The sequence below is a fragment of the Pleurodeles waltl genome, chromosome 3_1 (genome assembly GCF_031143425.1).
Source record: "Pleurodeles waltl isolate 20211129_DDA chromosome 3_1, aPleWal1.hap1.20221129, whole genome shotgun sequence".
Lineage (NCBI taxonomy): Eukaryota > Metazoa > Chordata > Amphibia > Caudata > Salamandridae > Pleurodeles > Pleurodeles waltl.
The window spans coordinates 973,388,907-973,414,139 of NC_090440.1; the positions used below are offsets into that span (position 1 = coordinate 973,388,907).

At 45.7% G+C, this 25,233-nt stretch overlaps 1 protein-coding gene across 4 annotated transcripts in view; it reads left to right on the forward strand.

The window, feature by feature from the left end:
- Positions 1–25,233, forward strand: part of RPS6KA1 (ribosomal protein S6 kinase A1) — a 565,248-nt gene that overhangs the window by 511,667 nt on the left and 28,348 nt on the right. For all 4 annotated transcript variants that reach the window (XM_069224044.1, XM_069224045.1, XM_069224046.1 and 1 more), the window contains one exon: positions 12,738–12,855. In XM_069224044.1, coding sequence (XP_069080145.1) covers positions 12,738–12,855 — 118 coding nt within the window. The remainder of the gene's footprint in view (positions 1–12,737; positions 12,856–25,233) is intronic.

Consider the following 25,233-nt stretch of genomic DNA (forward strand, 5'->3'; position numbering starts at 1 on the left):
CTTGAATTTCCGGGAGCCGGGGTGACCCCTGCCCATTTAAAGGAGTTTTATGAGGCCATGCGCCTCATTTTTGTGCAGCCCGACCCGGATACGGCTCCTTCGGGCCCAAGGGGTTCGGTCCGGGGGCCTTCTGGTTACGCACCTCCTGCCACCAAACTCCCCTCCGGATCCACACTCAGATCCGCACAGATGCCGGTCGAGCCATTGAGACCTTCCCCGGCGCTGATTAGATTGTCGACGTTCCCGTTGTCAACCTGATCCCCAACGACTGAGTCGGACCGGCATCAGCCGATGCCACCTCCTTCTTCGATGGGGCCTATTCACCCCAGATTGGATTCTGATCCTTATTCTTATGGGTTTGAATTCAGGGAAGGATTGGAGGGGTATCTGGACCCTTATGAATGCCAGGATGACCCTAACTTGGACTGGGCACAGGAAATGGGCAAGGCCAGTGTAGTCTGGATACCTCTCCAGATGCTGGCATGCTGTCTCCTACTGTGGCTACGGCAGAGGGAGCAACTTATTCCAAGGTCAGTAGTGTGGCTGAGGTCCTCGGCCTTGAGCTGCCTATTGTTCAGGTCAGGTCTAATCTCCTGATGGAGGTGCTTCATCCAGGAGCTTCCACATATGAGCCTCCTCTTCTATTCAATGAAGCCCTCACCGATGTCCTTTTGGATACATGGTCCAGACCCAACACAGGGACTCCTGTGAACAGGAATATCGCACGCCGCCATCAGGCTGTCCTGAGCGACCCTAAATTCCTGTCCCAACACCCCACACCTGAAAGCCTTGTCGTCCAGGCATCATCATACCCCGGCACATTCCCTTCCGCACCTATAGATAAGGAATCAGAAAGGCCGGAACAATGTGGGAAGATGATGTTTACTTCCTCCAGTCTCGCGCTGCGGTCAGTGAACACCGCATGTCTTTTGGGCCCCTATACCCACTCTCCGTGGGATACGGTTGCACAAGTTCTGCCACAGATACCAGAGGAGGCCCATGCTATTGTCTCCCAAGCTGTCACCGATGGGAGAGACGTGGCAAAGTTCACTATGAGATGTGGGCTGGACACGACTGACTCACTAGGGTAGATCGGATGCGAGGACAGTGGCCTTGAGGCGCCACGTCTGGTTAGGTACATCTGTTTCTCAGAGGATGTTCAAAAGACTCTTATAGACATGCCCTTCGATGGCTCCCATCTCTTTGGAGACCAGGCAGACTCTGCTTTGGAGAGGTTCAAGGACTCCCAGGCTATGGCACTGCCCCTCGGCCTTTCCACTGCCCCTCATCCCCAAAGGTCTGCCTTTCGCCCCTTTCGTGGCCATGGAAGGAGCTCCCTGTTGCGTCCCTTTCACAGCCAGCGTGCCACCCATGCTGTTCAGTCGCTGTGTGGCCAGGAACGCAGATTCCCACATGGTCATGGGGCAGGGAACCAGAGGTCTGACCAGTCCACCCCTGCTGCAGCCTCCAAACCCTCCTTGTCCGTCCCCTCACTCTGCTCCAGTCGCCCCACTGGTGATCCATCACTACGGACAGGTGGGTTTTGTAGATTGTTCGAAGGGGCTGCTCTCTCCCCTTCGAGTCTGCCCCATCAGCCATGCCTCCATCAGTCAGCCATATACCGAAGGATCATTTGTCACTTCTCCGCCAGGAAGTTGCGGCTCTCTTGGCCAAGGGAGCCATAGAGAGGGTCTCTGAGCCAGAAGTGGGTTGTGGTTGTTATTACTGCTACTTTCTGGTGCCCAAAAAAGACAAGGGCTCACGTCCTGTCCTAGACTTTCAGGACCGCAATCTTTCCCAAGAAGGAGAAATTCAAAATGCTCACCTGGCTCAGGTCCTGTCTGCCTTGGACCCAGAAGACTGGATGGTAGCGTTGGACTTGCAGGACGCTTATTTCCATATTGCAATCCTGACTGCCCACAGATGTTACCTACGATTTGTGGTAGGTCACGAGCACTTTCAATTTACTGTGCTCCCCTTCAGCCTTACCAGCGCTCCTTGGGTGTTCCCGAAAGTGATGGCGGTGGTTGCAGCACATCTGGACGGGTTGGGGGTTTCGGTCTTCCCCTAACTCGCGACTGGCTGTTGAAGGTGGGCTCATCCCAGATTCATCTCTCACCTTCAGACTACAGTGAACCTTCTGCATACACTAGGGTTCACTATAAACGTGCCCAAGTCACACCTGACTTCCTCTGAGATGCTCCCTTTCATCGGAGCTGTTCTGGACACAGTGCAGTTTCAGGCCTAACCTCCCAAAAGCGAGTCCGTGATATTCAGGCTTTGATTCCGATCTTTCAGCCTCTATTTTGGGTTTCAGTGAGATTGACTCTGAGGCTGCTGGGCCTCATGCCCTCCTGCGTCCTGCTAGGGACACATGCCAGATGGCATATGCGGGCTCTGCAGTGGGACTTGAAGTTCCAGTGGGTGCAGCATCAGGGAAATCTCTCCGACATGGTCCAGATCTCAGAGGGGACTCCAAAAGACCTGCAGTGGTAGCTTTCGAATCTGCATTGGGTCAATGGAAGATCCCTCTCCCTTCCCCAAACAAATCTATCGATAGTGACGGGCGCGTCACTTCTGGGACGGGCGGCCACTTGGGAGAGACTGAGATCTGGGGTCTCTGGTCGCTGGCGGTGTCTGGGCTCAATATTAGTTTTCTGGAGCTCTTGGGCGATCAGGCTGCTGTTGAAAACATTTCTTCCCTTTCTCAAAGGGAAAGTAGTGCGAGTGTTCACGGACGACACTACTGCAACAAACAAGGTGGAGTACGGTCCTGGACCCTTTGTCAGGTGGTGCTACGCCTCTGGACATGGCTGACCCATCAGGTCATTACCGTGGTGGTTTAACATCTGGCGGGCTTTCTGAACACCAGAGCAAACAGTTGTCTATGCACAGCCGATCACGTATGGCGTCTACATCCGGAGGTGGTGCAAGGTCTCTTTCGGCAGTGGGGAGAGCTTTGGTTAGATCTTTTTACCACCACTGAGAGTGTGCGATGGCAGCAGTTTTGTGTGCTGGAGTTTCCAAGGAGGCTGTTGTCTGGAGACACTTCATCTTGAGTGGAGCTTCAGCCTCTTGTATGCCTTTCTGCCCATACCAGTCCTGCCCAGCGTTCTCAAGAAGATCAGGCATGACCAGGCCAAAATAATTTGTGTGGCTCCAGATTGAGCACACAGTTTGGTATCCCGAGCTGTTGACCCTGGTCATTGGTCCTCTGATCAGGCTGCTTCTACAGGAGGATCGTTTCTTGATGCCGCAGGGAATGGTTCTCCACTCAAAACTGTCAATTCTCCACCTTCTTGTGTGGAGATTGAGCAGTGACAGGTGACCGCTTTCGACCTTCCACCCGAAGTCTTTGTTATTTTGGCAGCCAGGCATCCCTCTCCCAAGACTGCATACGCCTGCCATTGGAGCAAGTTTGTGACAGTGTACAAAGAAACAGGTTGACCCTCTCTCTAATCCCCTTTCTCAGGATCTTTTTATTCTTTCCCTTGCACAGCAGGGCTATGGGCATATTAAAGGGATACCTTTTTGCTATATCTGCTTTTCTGTCATTGCCTGACCAGCTATTCTTGTTCAAATCCTCTGATGTACAAAGGTTCTTGAAAGTTTTGCTACATGCTTCCTCCTGCTCCTTTAATCATGGCTGACTGGGACCTTAATCTAGTCCTAACGTTCCTGATGTACACTCCCTTTGAGCCCTTGCAAAACTGTCCTCTCAGGCTCCTTACCATCAAGACTGCCTTCTTGGTGGCAATAATCTGCCCAGCGGATTAGTGTGCTTCCGGCTTTGTCATCCAAGCCTCTGTACCTGAACATCTGCCCAGGTAAGCTGGTTCTGCCAGCTAAACCTTCCTTTATACCAAAGTTGTCCCTCCTTTTCATGTTGGCTAGTCCACCACCATGCCTACTTTTTTCACTCCGCCATATCCCAGTGGACAAGAGAAGCGACTACACTGTCTGGACCAAAAAGAATGTTGTTCTTTTCTACCGCACAAAGAGTTCCAGGTTGTTCGTAATTGGGTTTCTGGTTGGCAGAGGTATGCACCCTGTCCAAGTTGGAACCACAACCCTAGTCAGGGTAAGTCAGATACACACTGAAAGTTAACCTGCGTTCACAACACCGACCGGCCGATATCTCTGCAACCAGAAGTCGCAGCCAGACCCGACGACACACCAACAAAAGCCCAGACGAGACCTACAAGTGTGCCAACTTAGGTGGCACAGTGCCCTCCAGTGGCCGTGTTGTGCCAATACCCCAGGTACTGGTCAGTGCATGTCGGACAATAGCAAAAACAGCTCCCCCAGAGCTGCAACTGGACCAGGAAGAAGCTCCAGTGGAGGGACTTCAGGAACACTCCGAACCTCCCACTAGAGCACCCTCGTCCTGCAAGGTCCCCGGAAGAAGACTTAACTCCAGTTCTAAAGTTCTAAAGGGTTCCATCACGCACAGCATCCAAGACCTCCAACACGCCCTGCATCTGGCCACCCTGAGGCCTCCATTGTGGAACCTGCTGTGTGCCACGGGTCCCTAACCCCTTGCGACCTCTAGGGCACCCAAAGGCACCACCTTTAAACCTGCAAACTAACTCTTTTTCCAGGCGTCCCCTCCAAGTGGCCCTGTGCCAAGACATTCCAGCTCTGCTCCTGTCAGAATCGGGAGCCGGCCATGACTCTCCAACTGGCACGGTGTACCCACCAGCCTCTTAGATCATCCTGCAAAAGAAGAGACTGGTAACTCACCTGTGTGATTTTATGTGCATTTTTCTAGGTGGCTTTACATTGATTCCAATGGTACGTAATTACGCACACAAAGACTAACTTTATTAAAACTTTGAAAAATCATAACTCAAAAATACCTAATGTATCTTAACCATTTTGGTCTTAATTATATAAAAGTCAGAAGTATTTTTATGAATTCTGGTATCTAGTTATTCATTGAGTGTGTGGTGCATGATTGATTTTGTGAGTATAACAAATGCTTAGCACATCTCCTGAATAAGCGTAACTGCTCGACCAGCTACCTCAAAAAATTGTAGCATTACGTGATCTGATTTTTACCTCTGGAAACCAACATGTGGTTGCCTGGACCCCCTTCAGTGTGCCTAGCTTTGCACACTACATAGAGGGCCAGCCTCCTACATTTGTTGTATCGGAAATGGGATAAATACTTTGCGTTTGCTGATACCACTTTTTCAAATGTGTTATCGCACAAATAACTCTCTAAATTATCTTTAGTAATTACTTTTGATTTTCTAATTGACTAACAATTTTTTGAAATTTAAAAAAAATAATTGTTAGGGCCCTGGTTAGGTCCCTACAACTTTAGAGAACGTTTTAAGTCTTTGCTTTAGTTGGTCATCCAAAAGGGGAAATTTTAAATTCTCAAAATGTCCCAACTTTAGTAAGATAAAAATGTCAGAAGTAGAGTCCAGAACCCAGGAGCTCAACCTGGAACCTTATGAGGCATATAGCTATGACCAATTAAGGAAACTCCAAGCTGTACACAATCCATACTGGTAAAAGCCCCAAAACAGATCCTTAGGTTTCTGGTGGCACAGTATGAAATAGATAATCCCCCAGGTGAGGATGATGATGATACATTTGAGTTGGATGTAGATCCTGTGGATAATGGGGATGAGGGAAGCTCCTCTTCCCTCAGAAGCAAAGCTCTAGAGCACCCACAGACACAGACCTGGACATTGCCAGGCTGACCAAAAGACTGGCTTTAGAAAGTCAGCTTTTGGAGATAGATAAACAAAGAAAAGAGTTGGGCTTGGCACCCATCTCTAGTGGCAGCATTCAAGTGTTGAAAGGAAAAGCTTTCAACATCAAGCTCCCAAAAGGAGTTTTCCCTCCCTTCACTGAAGGGGATGATAGAGTGAAATGGTTTTCTGCCTTTAAAAGAGCCTGCCTTGGGTGGGAAATTGAGAAGAAAAATTGGGGGCTCACTTATGTGGGAGTTATTCTCAGGAAAGTGCAGGGATAGGCTCCTGACACTGAATGAGGCAGATTCTAAATCCTATGACCTCATGAAGGGTACCCTGATTGAGGTCTTTGGATTTACAACTGAAGAGTACAGGATAAAGTTCAGGGAGGCTCAAAAATCCCAGAGTCAGACCTGGGTTTACTTTGTGGACTATTCAGCGAAAATGCTGGGTGATTGATTAGCTGGGAACAAGGCACAAGATTATGATGCACCGTACAAGAGCATCTTTTAAGTAATTGTTCCAATGATAGGCTACATCAACATCTGGTAGATCGGGGATAAAAGGATAAAAACATCAAAGTCTTCTCAAGGCCCCGAAAAATCTGCACAGAAGGGTGGGCCCAGAGACTACTCACAGTCTAGGGGTGGTATAAAGGGAAACACTTTGACCCCAGCAAGGCTTGGTGCCAAGATTGTAAAACCAAAGGGCACCAAACTGGAGACTCTGGCTGTAAAAACTAAAATAATGCCTCTAGTCAACCTGCAGTAAATGCAGTTGCCAATATCCAGTGGGGGTCAGAGATGTGGCCTGACCATGTGGGTGTCCCCACAGAGGCAACTTTAGTCACTGGGGTTGGGGTAGATTTATCCTGTGCTGCCTGGCCAATTAACATGAAAAAATACAGGCAGCACCCTGTGATTAATGGGGAGAAAACAGAAGCCTTGACGGATACAGGGGCTAATATCACCTTGGTATCTCAGCACCTGGTTCCCTCAACTTAGTTCCTGGTAGGGAGATCTTATCCTGTCACCAATGCTGACAATGAGACCAAGTTCCACCCCATGGCTATGGTAAACTTTGAATGGGGAGGAGTAGCAGGGCAAAAATAAAAATTTTGCAATTTTAAATTCATGACGAAGATAAGTATGTCTTCATTCACACTGCAGCCTGCACCTTGTGGAATGTTTATGCATTACCATGTTTGTGACAGGGAAAATAATATTCCAAGGCCACAGCAAGGCCAATAACGAGATTCCATTTTTACTCTCCCTTTATAGCAAGAATCCCTGTAGATTGCCTACTTGGTAATGACCTGAAACGTTCCCCCTGGGCTGAGGTAGAGCTGAAGACCCATACAACAATGCTAGGGATCCCTGCGTGGGAACGTGTCAAGACTAGGGCACATAGTAAACTTGAGAGAAAGAGGAGCTGGATCCTGAAATAAGGGACAAGCCTCCCAAGAGAAAAGACAAGAAGACTGGGGGACCAGCTTTAAAAGAGATCTCAAGACAGGATCCTTCTTCTCAGGAAAAGGAGTCACCCACCTTAGAGGGAACTGAGCCTAAAGAGCTTGGGCCTTACCACCCAGAGCTCTTGGGCCCAGGGGGACCCTCTAGGGAAAATCTGTTCCAGGGACAAAGAGAGTGTCCCAGTAATGAAGGCCTGAGACCGCAAGCTGCTCAGGAGGAGCTAGGAAATGTCAGTGGTACCCACAGGGTCTACTGGGAGGAGGGGCTCCTGTACACCGAGGCTAGAGACCTCAAGCCTGATGCATCCAGGAGAGTGGTAGTGTCACAGAAGTTCAGGGACTTCCTCTTCACTTTAGCTCACAACATCCCCCTAGCAGGGCATCTGGACCAGAACAAAACATGGAATAGGTTGGTTAACCACTTCTGCTGTGCAGGTATGTCACAAAAAATGAAGGACTTTTGTCAGTCCTGTCCCTGCTTCCAAGCCAGTGGCAATGCTGGTGGGCACTTAAAGGTCCCCTTAATACCACTACCCGTGGTTGGGGTACCCTTTGAAAGGGTAGGGGTTGACATTGTTGACCCTCCCCCCTTGATCCTCCAACAGCATCAGGGCACAGATATATCTTAGTGGTAATGGATCATGCCACTAGGTATCCTGAAGCTATTCCCCTTTGGACAATCACTGCACCTGCGCCTGCAAAATCCCTCATGGGTATCTTTATCAGAGTTGGGTTCCATAAGGGGGTAGTATCAGACACGGGGGTCAAACTTCAGGGCTGCATACTTAAAACACATGTGGCAAGAATGTGGAGTGACTTATAAATTCACTACCCCATGGCATCCACCAACCAATTGGCTGGTAGAAAGGTTCATCCAGACCCTGAAAGGCATGATTGGAGGACTCCCTGAAAAACTCAGGAGATGGGATGTCCTACTTCATTGCCTGCTGTTTGTCTACAGGGAAGTGCCACAAAAGGTAGTAGGTTTTTCTCCATTTGAACTTTTGTTTGGGCACCTGTTTAGGGGATCATTAAGTTTTGCAAGAGAAGGCTGGGAGAAACCTCTCAAAGAGCCCAAACAGGATAGTGTGAACTATGTGCTTGGCCTACGTTCTAGAATGGCTGAGTACATGGAGAAAGCCATAAAAAATCTTCAGGCCAGCCAAGAGCTTCAAAAGCTTTGGAATGACCAAAAAGCTGCTATGGTGGAGTTCCAACCAGGGCAGAACGTTTGGGTGTTAGAGCCTGTTGCTCCAAGGGCCCTCCAGGACAAATGGTCTGGGCCCTATCCCATTCTTGAAAGAGAAGGGGAGATCACGTATCTAGTGGACCTATGCAGTTGGAAGAACCCCAAAAGAATCATACATATCAACCGCCTAAAACCCTTTTATAACAGAGCTGATGTGACCATGCTCATGGTTACAGTTGAGGGACAGGAAGATGAGTGAGCCTTTCCCTCATCTCCTTTTCAGCAATCCCCAAGATGGTTCTGTAGATGGAGTAGTCTTGTCAGACACCCTCTCAGAACAGCAGCAGACTGATTGCAGGCAAGTCCTCAACCAGTATGCTGGGCTCTTTTCTCTGACCCTGGGAAGACAAACTCATGATGTGGGAACAAAATTTAGACAGTCTGACCATGTCAGAGAAAGCATAGAAGCTGAAGCAAAGAAAATGTTGGGTTTGGGTGTCATTGAACCCTTAGAGAGCCCCTAGGCTAGCCCAGTAGTGTTAGTCCCCAAACCTCACTCAAAGGGTGACAAGAAAGAAATGAGCTTTTGTGTGGACTCCAGGGGCCTCAACTCAGTAACCAAGACAGATGCACACCCAATCCCAGGAGCTGATGAGCTCTTTCACCGATTAGGGGCAGCCAAGTAGAGTACTTTTGATTTAACATCAGGGTACCAGCAGATTAGTCTGACGCCAGGAGCAAAGAGAGGCCCGCATTTTCTACTCCTAGTGGGCATTATCAGTTCACTGCTATGCCTTTTGGACTTAAGAATGCACCTGCCACCTTCCAAAAGTTGGTGAATCAAGTCCTTGCTGGACTGGAAACTTTTAGTACAGCTTACTTAGATGACATAGCTGTCTATAGTTCCACCTGGCAGGATCACCTGATCCATCTATGAAAGGTCCTTGAAGCTCTGCAAAAGGCAAGCCTCAATATCAAGGCCATTAAGTGCCAGATAGGGCAGGGAAAAGTGCTGTTCTCTGGTTGGTGGAGGCCAAGTACAACCTCTCCAAACCTTGATTCAGACTATTCTTGCTTGGGAAACTCCCACAACCCAGACACAAGTCAGGGCATTCCTTGGCTTAACTGGATGTTACAGGAGGTTTGTGAAGAATTATGGCACAATAGTTGTGCAAATTACCCAGTTGTCAAAGGGGTAAAGCGGACGTTTGAAGAATCAGTCGAGAGAATCAGTTGAGAGCTGAAACCACTATTTCACCCTCTTTAGGAAAAGCATCTGATAGACATTGATATTCTTCAGGAGGGTTTTCTATGAATGGAGAAATACTTTACAGTAATTGATGATTACATCTTTATAATCCTACATAAGTGTTGGCAATATTTACAGAACTCGCAGCTATACCATTGAATTCTCCCCCTTCATTTCAGCCCATTTATTTCTTATCTTGGTATACCTGAACATAGTTGTCAGGTTTTTAGATCACCCTTGAACAAGTGCCAACACCAAAGAATAGTTTTTTATTTAATTTAAGAAACATGCTGGATAATTCTATGGTACCTTTATAGTTTCTGTTCAGCTGAAATCAAAACTGGGGCTTTCATTAATAGCAGCCCTTTCTCCTATTGATGATCAAGGATTGGAATGACTGATAGACTACTTCTTTTTAAAATCAAATATAAAACAAGATCATTAAAAAAAGAAACCCGTAAGCATATTTTGCAGTTCTCTTAATGATACTGTAGACCTACAACCACCACTCACTTTTTAGAACTACAAACTTTCGCATCCCATCTACGTTTAATGGACACGGGGTGGGGTAATTTTTTTATGTAACTAAAGCATTGTGTGGTAGTGCATGGTCATTTACAAACTGCATCATTTCAGTTGAAATGGGCACTAACTTTGCAAAGACATACAGTTTTACCGAAAAACCTACATAGCACACAAGTGGTGTGGCAATTGGGTTTCTATAAATATGTATCAATTGTGCATCAAGTAAAGTGTCTTGCTTAGTTTTGATCCTATTAAAATCTGTTTTCAGCAAACTTCAAAATGACCAAAAATAAGCTTCATTTTGACTTTCCTAACTGCTGAAGGCATGCAGTCCATTTAAAGGTATTTAGATTTTTTTGTTGTCTGCAAAAAGGCATCCTACAACCGCTCCTTTCACTCTCCTTGTAGTCCAGCAAGATTGTTACATAATTTGTGGCCCACAATTTGGGAAGCACTGTTGTAGACTCTTACTAGGTTGCCTGTGTGACCGTATTTTAGTATTGAACCTGGGGTGGCATTTACTTATTATTCTTACATAGCACAGCTCCACCTGTCTGCATTACCATACTTTATATTTTCACAGACACATTAACTGTAAAAGGGATACTTATTCTAAAAAGATAAACCATAGCTTGTTCAGGTGGATAACTGGGAGGAAAGGAGTAAAGGTATATCTTGTTAATGTGAACTAGCAGGGGGAAATTAGTAATGTGAATGGGTGTTAGTCAAGAGGGTTGGAGTTGGAGAAAGGAGAGTTTTTACTTGCTAAAGTAAACTAACTGGAGATTGGTTTGGTGATTGAGGGCACCTGTCCCTCTGATTGGCTGAAATTTGGATCATGTAATGTGGTCGATATGGTCTACATAGTTAATGGCTGTTCTCAGTTTTCTTATTTGCCTGTGCTGTACATAAATTATTTTCTGTGTGCTCTCAGCCAGATAATTGATAATATTCAAGCATGTGAATCTGTAAAAGATCCAGTGCTAAAGAACTTCATGTCTCATATGTTCCAGTCTATCATTCTTCATCTTTCTTCCTTCCTTCTTCAATTAGGCAGTTACTCCATATAGTGGATCCCAGGCTTGCGGTCTCATACTACATTTATCTCTTTTGACAATATAGAGTGGATGATCAGCTCTTTATTAACTTTGCCAGAACTAAGAAAGGCAATTTGGTGTCCAAATACAGTTTAGGAGTGTCTCAAGATCTGTTATGCCTTGGCGAGGAAAGAGCCTCCAGACTGCATTCGTACCCATTCCATTAGGGTCATGTCTTCTTCCACGGTGCTCGCTCAGAGGTATTCCAGTGGCCATCTGCCACATAATCATCCCTGAATAAGGTTGCTAAACATTACTTCCTTACAGCCCTAGCACGCAGTCATGGATGCATTTCCAGGGCTGTGCTGCATTACTTCTTGGTTCATTGGCACTTGTTCCCACTTCCTGGAGGGTATTGCTTTGAGACTCCTTCAAGAGGTGAGGAATCAGATGTAAGATGTATCCATCACAAATAAATTACTTACCTTCGCTAATGATATTTCTTGTGGGTGCATAATCTTGTGCAGATCCCTTCTCCACCGAGACTACTCCCTAATGATTTAGTGCCATATGTAATAAGATACCAAAGTATGCCAACGTACTTTGTGTTATTGTTGCTTCCTCTATTCCTTTCTGCAAGCTTCTTTGAGGTATGTAATATGTTTCAGGACCTACATTAACAGCCATTTAAATGCTAGTGATATCATGTCCAGTGGACAAAGTCAACTATGGAGCCACAGGGCACCACTTGTCAGCTATGGACAGCTGTTGCTATGAAAATATATTTGCAGATGTGGTATGCCTGAGAATATTCTAGGGAAGTGATATCCTGGAAGATGATGTAACCACCAGAAATATAGTTACTGATGCCAGTAACGTTAACTTTGAGGCAAATAAAAGCCCAGAGTCTTATCCGGTCAAAAACTGTCATGTGTCTAAATTCGCCTGCTTTTTGAGGAGTACTGTACCCAAGTTATCAGTAAAGCATAAAGGTGTGGTGCTGTTTTATCCAAATAGGTTTTTGTGGCATGCCATCCCTTAAAATAAATTTCTACTATTTTTTCCAAAGGTTCTGTATTCGTAGTAGATTAATGTTGGGTATGCTGTGTTCCAAGTGCGGAAAGCCATACGGGGACAGTTAGGAGACAGACCTTGAAGATTAGTACTAATGCCATCTTTCAACCACTTATTTGCCCTAACATTTCCTTCTGTGTGCACAGAACAACCAGTTTGTTATCCCTAAGTGTTTAAAGTTGGGGATCAACGGAGGTAGATCAGTTTCTGCAATTCTAGTCCAACTCTGCCCAACATTAAACGAGCTGGGCTGGCTCCATGCCAAATTGTGAGGCTAGTCAATACAGTAATGGACATAAGGAAACTCCTTTATGTAGTTGACAGTTATCCTTACATGATTTGAATCCAAGTTAAGTCTTTTACATAGTTAATAATCATTTAAATATGAGATGAATCTGGACACAGTGCATTACAGTCCATCATTGCACATGTAACTGCTTGATGTCTCTACATGACTCATGTATTGACCCCTCTTACCTTTCAGATATACCCCCTTTGCTAATGGTCCTGAAGACACCCCTGAAGAAATCCTGGCCCGTATTGGAGGGGGGCAGTTCACACTCAAAGGGGGGAACTGGAGCAAGATTTCAGAGGCTGCAAAGGTATGTGTGTGTGTGCAACCTAATGCCCATGCATTGAGCTCATTTATCATGCTTTGGTTTCCGAAATGTTGCTGGACGTTGGTGAAAGGAGCATGACCTATTGGGGGTGGGGGAAGAGCTCTGCAAGCCTTATTCTTTGTCAAAGTTGATAAGTTATTTTATTTACAATCAAGGATAAAGATGAAGTGTGAGACCTTAGAAGCAGTGAAAACTAAAATTATAGTACTGAAATGTCGTCTGAATGCCATTTATTCTCTACTTTTTCTCACCTGAGGTCAGACCTTTTGTTCTATATTACAACATAAGATCTTGCTTTGGCAATTTCTTTATATAGATAAGTAGCCACAGTTTTTACACTGTGACTTACATTGATATGTTTAATTGTTCTAATTATGCGCGAAAAGCATTAACACGTAGACATCGTAACCTATTGCCACCCTTCATTTTCTTTTTTCTGCCTGGAGTGCATGCGCTTAGGTCATTTGGGTTCGGCCTGTTGGAAATGGAACCCAATGCCTTGACGGTTATCTCACCTCAGACCAATCTCATTCTGACGTACCTGTAGTACTTAAATGCCAGATTAAGCCAAAGGAGTCTTGTCCAACTAACACTGTGATGAGTGAGCTAAGAACATTGAAACAAGATTTGTGCAACAGATGGCTGTTTTTTCTGTGTTTAAAGAGCAGGAGTGTTCTGTCATCCAGGGGGGTCTGCAGTGAGGCTGCTACAAAATACTTTGTTTCTCAGCCTGCAGGGCCTAGAGAATCCATAGGTTATCAAGTTGCAACCACCTTCCTACATTTGTGGCAGTTGCTAGCCATTTAAAGTCTTCTTGAGGTTTAACGGATCATAAGATCAAAGGCTACTTGGTTCCAGAGAGGTGCACTGAGGATTTGTGCCTGCAATTGACAGTACACCTTGCGGACGTTGAGAGGAGTATTGATTGGTGGAGAATGTGGTCTGGCGAGGACCAAAGATGGTCTTTTCCAGAGAGAACTCTATTGTTTTGCTCATTAATCCTTCAAATATTCCACCTAGTTTCCCTGTAAAAATCGGGAGACCGGCATGGTTGTAGCCTCAAAGCCTTTTTGTTGTGACAGTGCTGCTCCATGAATGATCTGGGCCAAAATCAGGCTTGGGACATTGCTGTGTCTATACTTCACCAGCCACCTGAAGCACCTTGCACTTGGGGCTGGTAGCACATAACAATGTGTGGCAGAGGCGACCAGTGCACAGCAGGTGACATGGTGCGTGATCTGATGAGAGCAAGCTGGAAGATCGAGTGCTGCAAGACTGCATCAAGGAGAGAAGGCCAGGATAGGAAGGTCTAAAAGCCACCATAATACAGGCCCATCTGGATTACTTAACCACCATCCCACTAAAGTGAGGAGAAGAGATGGAGCTTGTCGCTCCCAAAAGTTTTGTGGCGACAGCATGTTGCTGCTGTGGAATAATGTTGGAATCTCTGACCAACGATCTGTTAGACTTGGCTCAATTCTTGAGGGGAGTGGCATAGTGGTGGGGAGGGGGAATAGCCACTACTAGATGAGTGAGAACATTTGGCACAATGATTCACTCCTGATCACCCAGCAAGAAAACTCACCAATTGTGATGAATCAGCAGAAGTACTGCCAGGTAGAGGTGGATGGGGCTTGAAAGGCCAATTAGGGTTGCATGCTAGATGAGGCTCATCCAGACAGACTGCCCTTCATCAGAACGCACCAAGTGTGGAGAGCAGAGATCTGGCATGGTGGAATTATGGTGAGAGTCCATGAACTGCCAGGTATCCAGATATGTCGTCTGGCACCAGTTATGGTAGAATTCCCAGGTGTTAATGGTGCCATTGTGGGTCCCCCGTGAGATGAGGATCAGACCCTAAGTTAGGAATTTAACTGACTGCATTGATGCGAAGCTCAAAGGAGCCCAATGGCCCCTCTATTGAGATTAACACACTTTGCTCTGCCTACATTTGGAAAAAGCAGAGCTTCATATGAACGGTCTGATATACTGAGACTGTTCCGAGCCCACCCAACCAATTTGCCCACTGAGAATTGTTTAGTATCCCCAGGAGGGAGATTGCTTGTCCCCTAAAACATGGGCATACCATACATCGCTAGTGATAGATTAAGGCTAGTGTTGGTAGAAAATGATGTATGTTATGGGGAGGCAGCAGGACACTCACTCCTAGTTTTTTTTTTTTTTTTTACTTTATTTCGATTTTGAAGTAAACAACATTTTAGGACATATTTATCTTATGCACCTTGGTGGCGAACTATGTTGGAAGTGTTGAGGTTCATACACATATATTCAAATTAGGAACCGTGGATATTATCCACCACACATTGCCGTAACATAGGACAACACATTGTACAGTTGGCAAATATCTGGAGTTGTTAAGCTCATGTGCAATAGCTTTTTAAAAACACACCAGTTTGTCTAGATGTATATAAATTTAACTCTGCTCTAGGCTTCATCTGTTATCCAGCACATTGTTAGATGAATATTCCTTGCTGGTTAAATGTGAGCTAAGGGTTGGGGTGGGGCATATATCACATTTGCTATTTTCGGGTACTAAAGTGCTGCATCATTCTAAAAGGCATTGCATTGTAGCCAGTTCTAACTGCTCTTGTACCACCTCAGACAGCACAGTTCAAACAACTTCCTGGAACGTGGATGCGAACATGCTAGGTGGAAAGTCAGCTCACTCATAACAGCACTGTAGGTATTTTGGGCATAGTGTGAGTTCTCTTATTTAGCAAAACTGGGGTGTAATAAATACAGTTCAGAAATTTTAAATGGAGTATTTATTTATTTATTCAGCATTTATTTTTAAACATTTACAAACATATGGTTGCAACCATTTAACAGTGTTAGTTTATCTGCACTTTGACATCCTTTGAGCAATTCAGAAAGGCTCACGCAGTGGCTTCTCTCATCTACACCTTCCACCTGGTGATGGCGATCGTCGGACAGTGGTTTGCCTGTAACAATCTTCTGATTTGCACAGGCTCACTGTGATTATCTCTGCGCGTAAGGAACTGTCTGTATGTATGGTCTCCTCCCCAAGAACAGGCGAGCTACTTTTAACTGGGTTCCAACCTAAGACCCTTTCTGCTTGGCAATCCTGTCTACCATATGGGATGGGGTGGGTCCATCTGAAGGCTTCATCCATACCTCTTTCTTCCCCACTTGCTGTGCAAGATAATGCTTGAATGCATCCCATGTATCTCTGTGTCTCAAGACTGAGGGAGGAGCTATGCATAAATGTCCAGCTGTTTATTCCAATAGGTCATGTCAAATAGCCATTGTTTAAGCTTAGGACATCAATGCGTTGCCAACAGCATGCCATCTGTGATGTAGCAAGTAGTAACGCCAGCACCAGAAGGTTTTTTTTTTTTGGGGGGGGGGGGGCTGGGGGGGGGGGTGGGAGCGGGGGTTGTTAATCTGTTCGATCCAATAGGGCTATCTTTAAGTCTAAAGGAATGGTGCCAACCCGACCAACATCTGCCTCAGTGTGTCTGTCAATCCAGTCTGCCATCACCATGGGGTACGACCAGGCCAAATGGAGGAAATCTGCCTCCACTGCCATGCGGTATACACACTCGAGGTCTTGCAGAGCCCAAAGCAGTTCAATGTCTACAGGGTGTAATATGCTCTGTTGAGAAACCTAGTGTATGATTTGCAGTCTACTGCTAGCAGATACCATTCTCATTTGAGTACAGCAAAATTTCCATGTTCTCTGACTGGCCTCTGACTGGCCTCCTGTTTCAACTCAATTCTGGCTGACTTTGCTGGCTCCCGCAAAGCCTGCAGCACCACTGATAGATTTTTGAAACCATATATCTGGCAGAGGAGTTAGCAAGTAACATGTCCAGTGATGGGAGTGATGACTGCTCGGAGGGGATTCCCATGTTCATCGTTCTGCAGGTTCCCCGTGATCCGTAGTACAAAACAAATCTGAGGGTCTCGGGTGAGACACCCGACAGAATTGTTCCAGTGTGCAAAATGGTCCATTCACATTTAGGTCATCCCACTGCCCTATACACACTATATCCAACTGTGTGCAGGCCTTAGGTTTTTGGGTGGACGGTCTCAAAAGGACAGCCCACTTAAGTATATAATACCTCGCCCGTCCTCTTACGTAGTCCTTCCCATGCTCTAACAGTACACGCAACAGAGGAGGTTTTATCAGGCAGATGTGCAAGTGGCATGGAAATAACAGGAATGGGATTGATGCCGTCCAGTTCTCCCACCACGAGCCGTGTGGGGGTTGGGGTGCTGCCAGTAATATGGAAAGTGGACCTGGGCACTAAGATAATATAGTTTGAAATCGGGCGCCTCATAGCCTCCCATATGGTATGGCAGTATGAGCATATTCCATGCCACTAGCACAGGTTGCCCCACTCGCACCAATCGATTGAACTGCGTTTTCTGTGCAGTAGAATATTTTATTGAGGTGGTGTGGTATGTTTTGGAAGAGGTATAGCAACTGGGGAATGAGTACCATCTTTAGTAGGCTAAAGTGCCCCACTATGGATAGAGGAGAAGTGCAGTCCACCTAGAGATTTGGTCAGTGATCTGGGCCACCCCTTACGTTTCTCAGATAACCATTTGAGGATTTATATTGATGTGGATGCTTAGATATGTAATGGTGCAATCGCACCACTTAAGTGGGTAGTCTAATTTAAACTGCTTGGTCACATATGTGATTTTATCCAGTTTATCTTAATACCCGCCAGTAGCCCACATTTGATATATTTCCTCGTCACCAGATTGAAGTTTTAAAGAGGATCATGCAAATATAGCCATGTCATCAGCGTATAGTGAAATGAAAACATGCTGTTCATATCTCGCCCTGTAAGATTGTCTTAGCATAGCCACCAGTAGTTCCAGCAGGTAAATAGTATCAGGAATAACAGGCATCCCTGGTAACTGCCGCTTGTTATGTTAAAAGATCTAGAGTTTAAATTTTTTAAGCTGGCCTTTGTATTTGTACTCCTTAAGTTTGTGGAGGGAAGGCCAAAGACAGGCACCTCCATTTTGTGTTCCTCTGTGCATTCTCTCCTGTGTCCTGATACAGCCCAGTGTTCAAGGATTGCAAAGAGACCTAGGTAAGGAGCCCAAAGATATTTTCTAGTCAAATAGTATTAATTGTTCAAAAAGTGTTTGTTTTACTGTGGACTCTCTGTGTTTTCAGGCAGCCTGGCCTCTTTTAAAGTGGTGTTTGTTTCAACATCGTTTTTGCTGTGACTGTGTGAATTCCCTTGCTAGTTTGTGCCCCCCCCCCCCCCCCATTTCTCCCCCCCCCCTCTGCCCCCCTTTTTTTCACCCCTATTCTTAGTAAAAAGACTACATAGATCTTTCAGAGTGTGGTTTTTAGGAGACTGTTTTTTAATCTGTTTGTGTGATTTAAATTGTGCTTAAAAGCTGTCTGCCCCCCTGTATTTTTTGCCTTAAAAAAGCCCGATTTTTAGAGTGTGCGCCCAGAACTATTGCAGTGTTTGTCTCTTAAACAATCTCCCCCTTACCTGAAAAGTAGACTCTGCTAGCTTGAAAGTGTGGATTCAGCCTGTCTGTATCCAAGGAGATACTGAATAGAGCACCAGTAACCTCCCCCCAGGCCCCAGGGACTGGACTTTAGTTAACTTGCTCCCTTTTATAGGTTCCTCGTGGTTGTTGCATATGCTTTTATGATAGGTTTTTTTGGGAGATGGTGTTTCATTGGTTGCTAGCTCCAGGGATGCATTTATGACTGGTGGATAGGGCTGAGATTCTGATTGGCTGTTGGTTCTAGGGCTGTGATTGGTGGATAGGGCCGGGATTCTGATTGGCTGTTGGTTCTAGGGCTGTGATTGGTGGATAGGGCTGGGATTCTGATTGGCTGTTGGTTCTAGGGCTGTGATTGGTGGATAGGGCTGGGATTCTCATTGGCTGTTGGTTTCTAGGGCTGTGATTGGTGGATAGGGCTAGGATCCTGATTGGCTGTTGGTTTCTAGGGCTGTGATTGGTGGATAGGGCTAGGATCCTGATTGGCTGTTGGTTCTAGGGCTGGGGCTGTGATTGGGGGTCAGGAAATAGGGCTGTGACTGGTGATTAGGACTGGGTCTCCCATTAATTGGCTAAATCAGGGTTTAAAATCGGATTGGCTAGGTTTAGGACCAGCTTCTTATTGGCCAGTAGGGCTATAAAAGGCTAGGATTCAGGGCGTCTGAGCCCGGGTGTCGAGGCAAAGGGAGGAGAGGACAAGGGCAGCTGTCTGTTTGGGTCTGTTTGGGTCTGTTCGGGACAGGTAGGGACTAGGGCCAGAAATGCTGCCCAATTCATATTTCACCAGGAATGGTTTCTACCCCAACACATCCCTCAACATGCAAACACATTATCTGCAAAGATATCCAACTCATGCATCACAAACTGACCACAGACATATTGCATTGTCCCACCACCCAACACAATACCCTACATACAACACATATACACATACACCCCATAACTACTACAGGTAAACACCTTCATACTCACAGCAAACACTACTCTATCCCCTCCCACTAACACTACCTGCCACCGCCCACACAATACAAAACTACAACATACAATTCTCTCAGTTTCAGTCTCCCAGATACACACTCTCTACACATACAAACCAAAAACACTATCCGCTGTTCGCTTCACACAGACCGCCTGAACTCAAAACAATGCCAAAACCCTGCCTTCAAACACATCATCTACACACACTCTTCCCCTCTGCTCACCAATTACACGCAACCATACAATCCCCACATTTCACTCCACCACACATATTACCTCTTGCGGTCATCTCAACTAATACTTATCTCCCTGACACACATCCATCACCCCATATACACCTCATACATTCATCTCCAAAACACATCAACACCCCATCTAACACTCAAATTCCACTTAACAGCACTAACTCGCATACAAGTCCCTCACCAAAAACAACTACACCAATAGCCCCTCTCATTATTCCACAAAAACAATACCAACGACAAACATCAGCACATCAAAGCAACACAAACTTACATTACACTCATCATCATACCCACTCTCACCCCCAAGACTACACAAAGGATACAAATTCCACCCTATCTCCACCCCTACCCCCCCACTCTTCACAAACACCTACCACGAGCACCCCATCCCAGCAACCTTCATTCACTCGCCTCTCCTCCATTGCACAATTTAGAGCCTTACATCATGATCCACATGCTCCTCCACCACCCCTAACCCATACTCCATCCACACTAAACAAACGCAAACAAAATAAAAAACATGCCACTCATAGCAACCTCGCATCCCCTTGTTTGTTTCATAATAAAACTACCCTACAAAAAACACTACACTCCTCATGGCTCTCTCAGCCACCAAGTTCACCACCCACACACACAGACCCAACAAAATGCCTCCTTAACCTGCTGGAAGAGGAACACTATGTTGAAAAGCAAGACTATTGTGAGCCTCAAACAGTTAACACAACTAGCAACACTCCTGCTTCAAGCTCACATTATACTACTTACCCTTCTACTAAACAAAACAACACTACCACTAACACACCCTATCTAAACTGCCAGCTCATAAATGCTCGATCACTCTAAAAAAACAAGCACCACATCTACGACCTGCTCACAGACACACAACCTGACTTACTATTCATTACGGAAACCTGGTTGGGAGATGACATGGCACCAGTATTGCACGAAGCCCTTCCTCCAGGCTATCAAACCATCACACAAAACCGTATAGGCAAGAGAGGAGGTGGACTAGCTATTATATTCAAACAGGCAATAAACCTCAGTAAAACAGACAACATCTCCATACAAGGTTGTGAAGCCCTCCTTACCAGATGCCACCCTACTCCAACTTCCACCTGTAACTTTCTCCTCCTTTACAGACCTCCACCTAACAACTCCACTTTCCCAGATGCCTTTCTTGACATAGTCTCAAACCTTATTACACTATACTCCAATCTATGCATTCTTGGGGATCTAAACATTTGGTTTGACAAACCCAAAATGCCCCATCCAAAAGCTATCACCACTGGCCTACTCGCATTGAATCTACATCAGATTGTACACAATCCCACACACATCGCTGGTCACATCCTAGATGTAATTTTTGCTAAGCCTGAACTTGTTACTATTCATAGCATCACACCAACCACCTGGTCAGACCACCATCTGATAACTTTCTGACAGACAACTCCACAAATCAACACACCCCACAGCCACTTACATACATCCACCTATCGACCATGGAGAAAACTCAATTTGGATCACTTAGAAACACAACTAACAGCAAACACAGATCTAGATACAATCAATTCTGTACCTAAACTTTATGAGTGGCTACAGGAAGCTTTTGATGTCATAATACCACTCAGAAAAACTAAACATGACAAAAGAAAACCAACACCTTGGAGAAACACAGAACTTAAAAAGATTAAAAAACAAATCAGAAAGTTGCAGCGGACCTGGCTCAAAACAAACAACAGTCAAGACAAACTGCAGCTACACAAACTTAACAGGATATACAAATCATCAATCAAAAAAGCTAAAAAAAGATACTACTCAGACAGAATTCAAAATGCTCAATCTACAACCAAGGAATTTTACAAAATCCTCAATGAATTTCGAAAACCCACATGCATGGAAGGAAGTCATCCCACCACTCAAGATTTCACATACAAATTGGCAACTCACTACATAACCAAGGCAGACACATTGGACTCCTATTTAAAACAGAAGAAAACCATCAGCACCAACCCCTTTACTAAAATACCCTTTAAGAATAAACCATCCCAACCTCTACAGTCCTTCAAACAAATATCCCAGGATGAATTTATGGATTTGGTCAAAGCAAGCAGACCTTCTGGTTGCCCTTCTGACCCTTGCCCACCACAGATCTTCAAGAACATCCTGCTATCTACTTCCGCTGCTACACCTGTAAGAAGAATCATCAACAACTCTTTAACTTCAGGAACTTTTTCTACAGACCTGAAAAAGGCATACATACGACCATTATTAAAGAAAACAAACCTAGACCCGCAAGACCCCAACAACTACAGACCTATCACAAATGGACCTTTCCTGGGCAAATTGATAGAAAGAGCAGCATTCGCCCAGATGTCACAATTCATTGAAGACAATTCTATACTTTCAGACTTCCAAACTGGATTCCGCCCAGGAAGAAGCACTGAATCGGCACTCATGGCAATCTGGGACGATCTTAAAAACACAGTTGACCGAAATGGAGTTGCTGCACTACTTCTCTTGGACCTCTCAGCTGCCTTTGATACGGTTGACCATGACACCCTAACTCAGACTCCACGAAGCCGGCATACAAGGGATTGCGCTCGACTGGATTACTTCCTATCTCCAAAAAAGAGCAAATATCATCCACTCACCCCCCTTCTCATCCGAACCCTACCTCACAAAAACAGGGGGTCCCCCAAGGGTCAATCATCTCACCTTTGCTTTTTAACATCTACATGATATCTTTACCAGAACTGATCAATGATTTCCATCTCACATGCTACAACTATGCAGATGACACACAAATACTACTTCAATTAGAAGACCCCAAAAACATTGAAAACTCTCAAATCTTCAGTTGCCTCAGAGCCGTTGATCAGTGGATGACCTGGAGCCATCTCAAACTAAATACCTCCAAAACTGAAATACTCACATGTGGTGACTGGAAACATTATGACCCTCTGTGCGTCTGGCCTGACGATCTCGGACCACCTCCTCAATTATCCAAGGAAGTGAAAAACCTAGGAATCACCATGGATTCCAAACTAACTATGAATACCCAAGTAGACAAATTAGCACGCACAAGCTTCATCACCTTAAAGACTTTACGACGCATTTTCCCTCACCTCGGATTTCCACACAAGGTGCAAGCTACTATCTCACTTGTATTATCCAAACTGGATTATGCCAATAGCCTCTACCATGGATCATCTCTATCTGTTATGAAAAAACTACAACGTATCCAGAATTCCGCAGCCAGGCTACTACTACATATAAAGCCGCAAGCCCACATCTCCCCTGCCTTGAGAGCACTACACTGGTTACCCGTTGCCAGAAGATGCACTTTCAAGCTGCTTTGTATCACCCACGAAGCTATACATGGAACAGGACCGCTTTTCATCAGAAAGAAAATTACCAAATACATCCAACAAAGAACCCTCCGCTCAAGACTGGCACCCCGCCTTAGAACACCACCATACAAGAAAAAGACCGTAGGTGGTACATCCTTCTCCGTCCAAGCAGCCAAACTATGGAATTCATTACCCCCAACTATAAGAGCCACAGATAACTTTCTTGTTTTCAGGAAACTACTCAAGAGTTGTCTCTTTCCTTCATAACCACCTTTTTCAAACAACTATGAACTGCATATGCCTATGTGGATAATTATTTTTTTCAGATTATATGTATATTTCTATTTATTTATAGTTTCTTTGGAAACTAAAGCAAGGCTGTGCGCTCAGAGATCCCATATCAGAAAAGATCTAGAATCCTTCCTGGAGGTGAACTGATGATGTACTGGAGCGTAAGCCGTATCTGACTGTGACGTGCGGGTTCTATCCTCCTCTCCTGGAGTCACAGAGTAGAAGGTTCTCCCTTTATAAAGCACCTGTAAGCTCCGCCCGCTGAGCCACGCCCGTCCACCCTCGAAGTAGGTAAAGGAATTCCCGCCTTTTACCAGGATGATGGACAGCTTTCCAAAAACGACCCCAATGCGTTTTACCGCCGATTCCGGTGGTACGTTGTTAATGCTCAGAAGCACGAGGACATCTCCACAAAGACGCACTAGTAACAATCACATTGCCAAAGGCACACAAGGTTGCTGGAGACGTTTACCCCGTGGCCCATCACGTACCCTTAGTGTACAATATAAACGGGGCGTATAAAACATGCTAGGTAACGCTTACTGACATACTCGTAGAAAATACCCCGGTTGGGTAGGCCACGATGCTCATTTTACAGAAACTAAACCTCAAAGGAAGCACTTCCAAATATAAATGTAGCAGGTGCCGCAGTTGAAGCTCAGTTTCTGGAAAGGACAAGCCACCGTAACTCTTAGGCTTGGCAAAGATAAAGCAAGGCTGTGCGCTCAGAGATCCCATAGCAGAAAAAGATCTAGAATCCTTCCTGGAGGTGAACTGATGATGTACTGGAGCGTAATCTGTATCTGACTGTGACGCGCGGGTTCTATCTTCCTCTCCTGGAGACACAGAGTAGAAGGTTCTCCCTTTATAAAGCACCTGTAAGGTCCGCCCGCTGAGCCACGCCCCGTCCACCCAAAACGACCCCAATGCGTTTACCGCCGATTCCGGTGGTGCGTTGTTGATGCTCAGAAGCACGAGGACATCTCCACAAAGACGCACTAGTAACAATCGCATTGCCAAAGGAAAACAAGGTTTCTGGAGACGTTTTACCCCGTGGCCCATCACGTACCCTTAGTGTACAATATAAACGGGGCGTATAAAACATGCTAGGTAACGCTTACTGACATACTCGTAGAAAATACTCCGGTTGGGTAGGCCACGATGCTCATTTTACAGAAACTAAACCTCAAAGGAAGCACTTACAATTATAATCGTAGCAGGTGCCGCAGTCGAAGCTCAGCTTCTGGAGGTGAACTGATGATGTACTGGAGCGTAATCCGTATCTGACTGTGACGCGCGGTTTCTATCTTCCTCTCCGGGAGACACAGAGTAGAAGGTTCTCCCTTCATAAAGCACCTGTAAGCTCCGCCCGCTGAGCCACGCCCCGTCCACCCTCGAAGTAGGTAAAGGAATTCCCGCCTCTTACCAGGATGATGGACAGCTTTCCAAAACGACCCCACTGCGTTTTACCGCCGATTCACGTGGTGCGTTGTTGATGCGCAGAAGCACGAGGACATCTCCACAAAGACGCACTAGTAACAATAACATTGCCAAAGGCACACAAGGTTGCTGGAGACGTTTACCCCATGGCCCATCACGTACCCCTAGTGTACAATATAAACGCAGCAGATGCCGCAGTTGAAGCTCACCTTCTGGAAAGGACAAGCCACCCTAACTCTTGGGCTTGGCTAAGATAAAGCAAGGCTGTGCGCTCAGAGATCCCATAGCAGAAAAGATCTAAAATCCTTCCTGGAGGTGAACTGATGATGTACTGGAGCGTAATCTGTATCTGACTGTGACGCGCGGGTTCTATCTTCCTCTCCTGGAGACAGAGTAGGAGGTTCTCCCTTCATAAAGCACCTGTAAGCTCCCCCCGCTGAGCCACGCCCGTCCACCCTCGAAGTAGGTAAAGGAATTCCCGCCTCTTACCAGGATGATAGACAGCTTTCCTAAACGACCCCACTGCG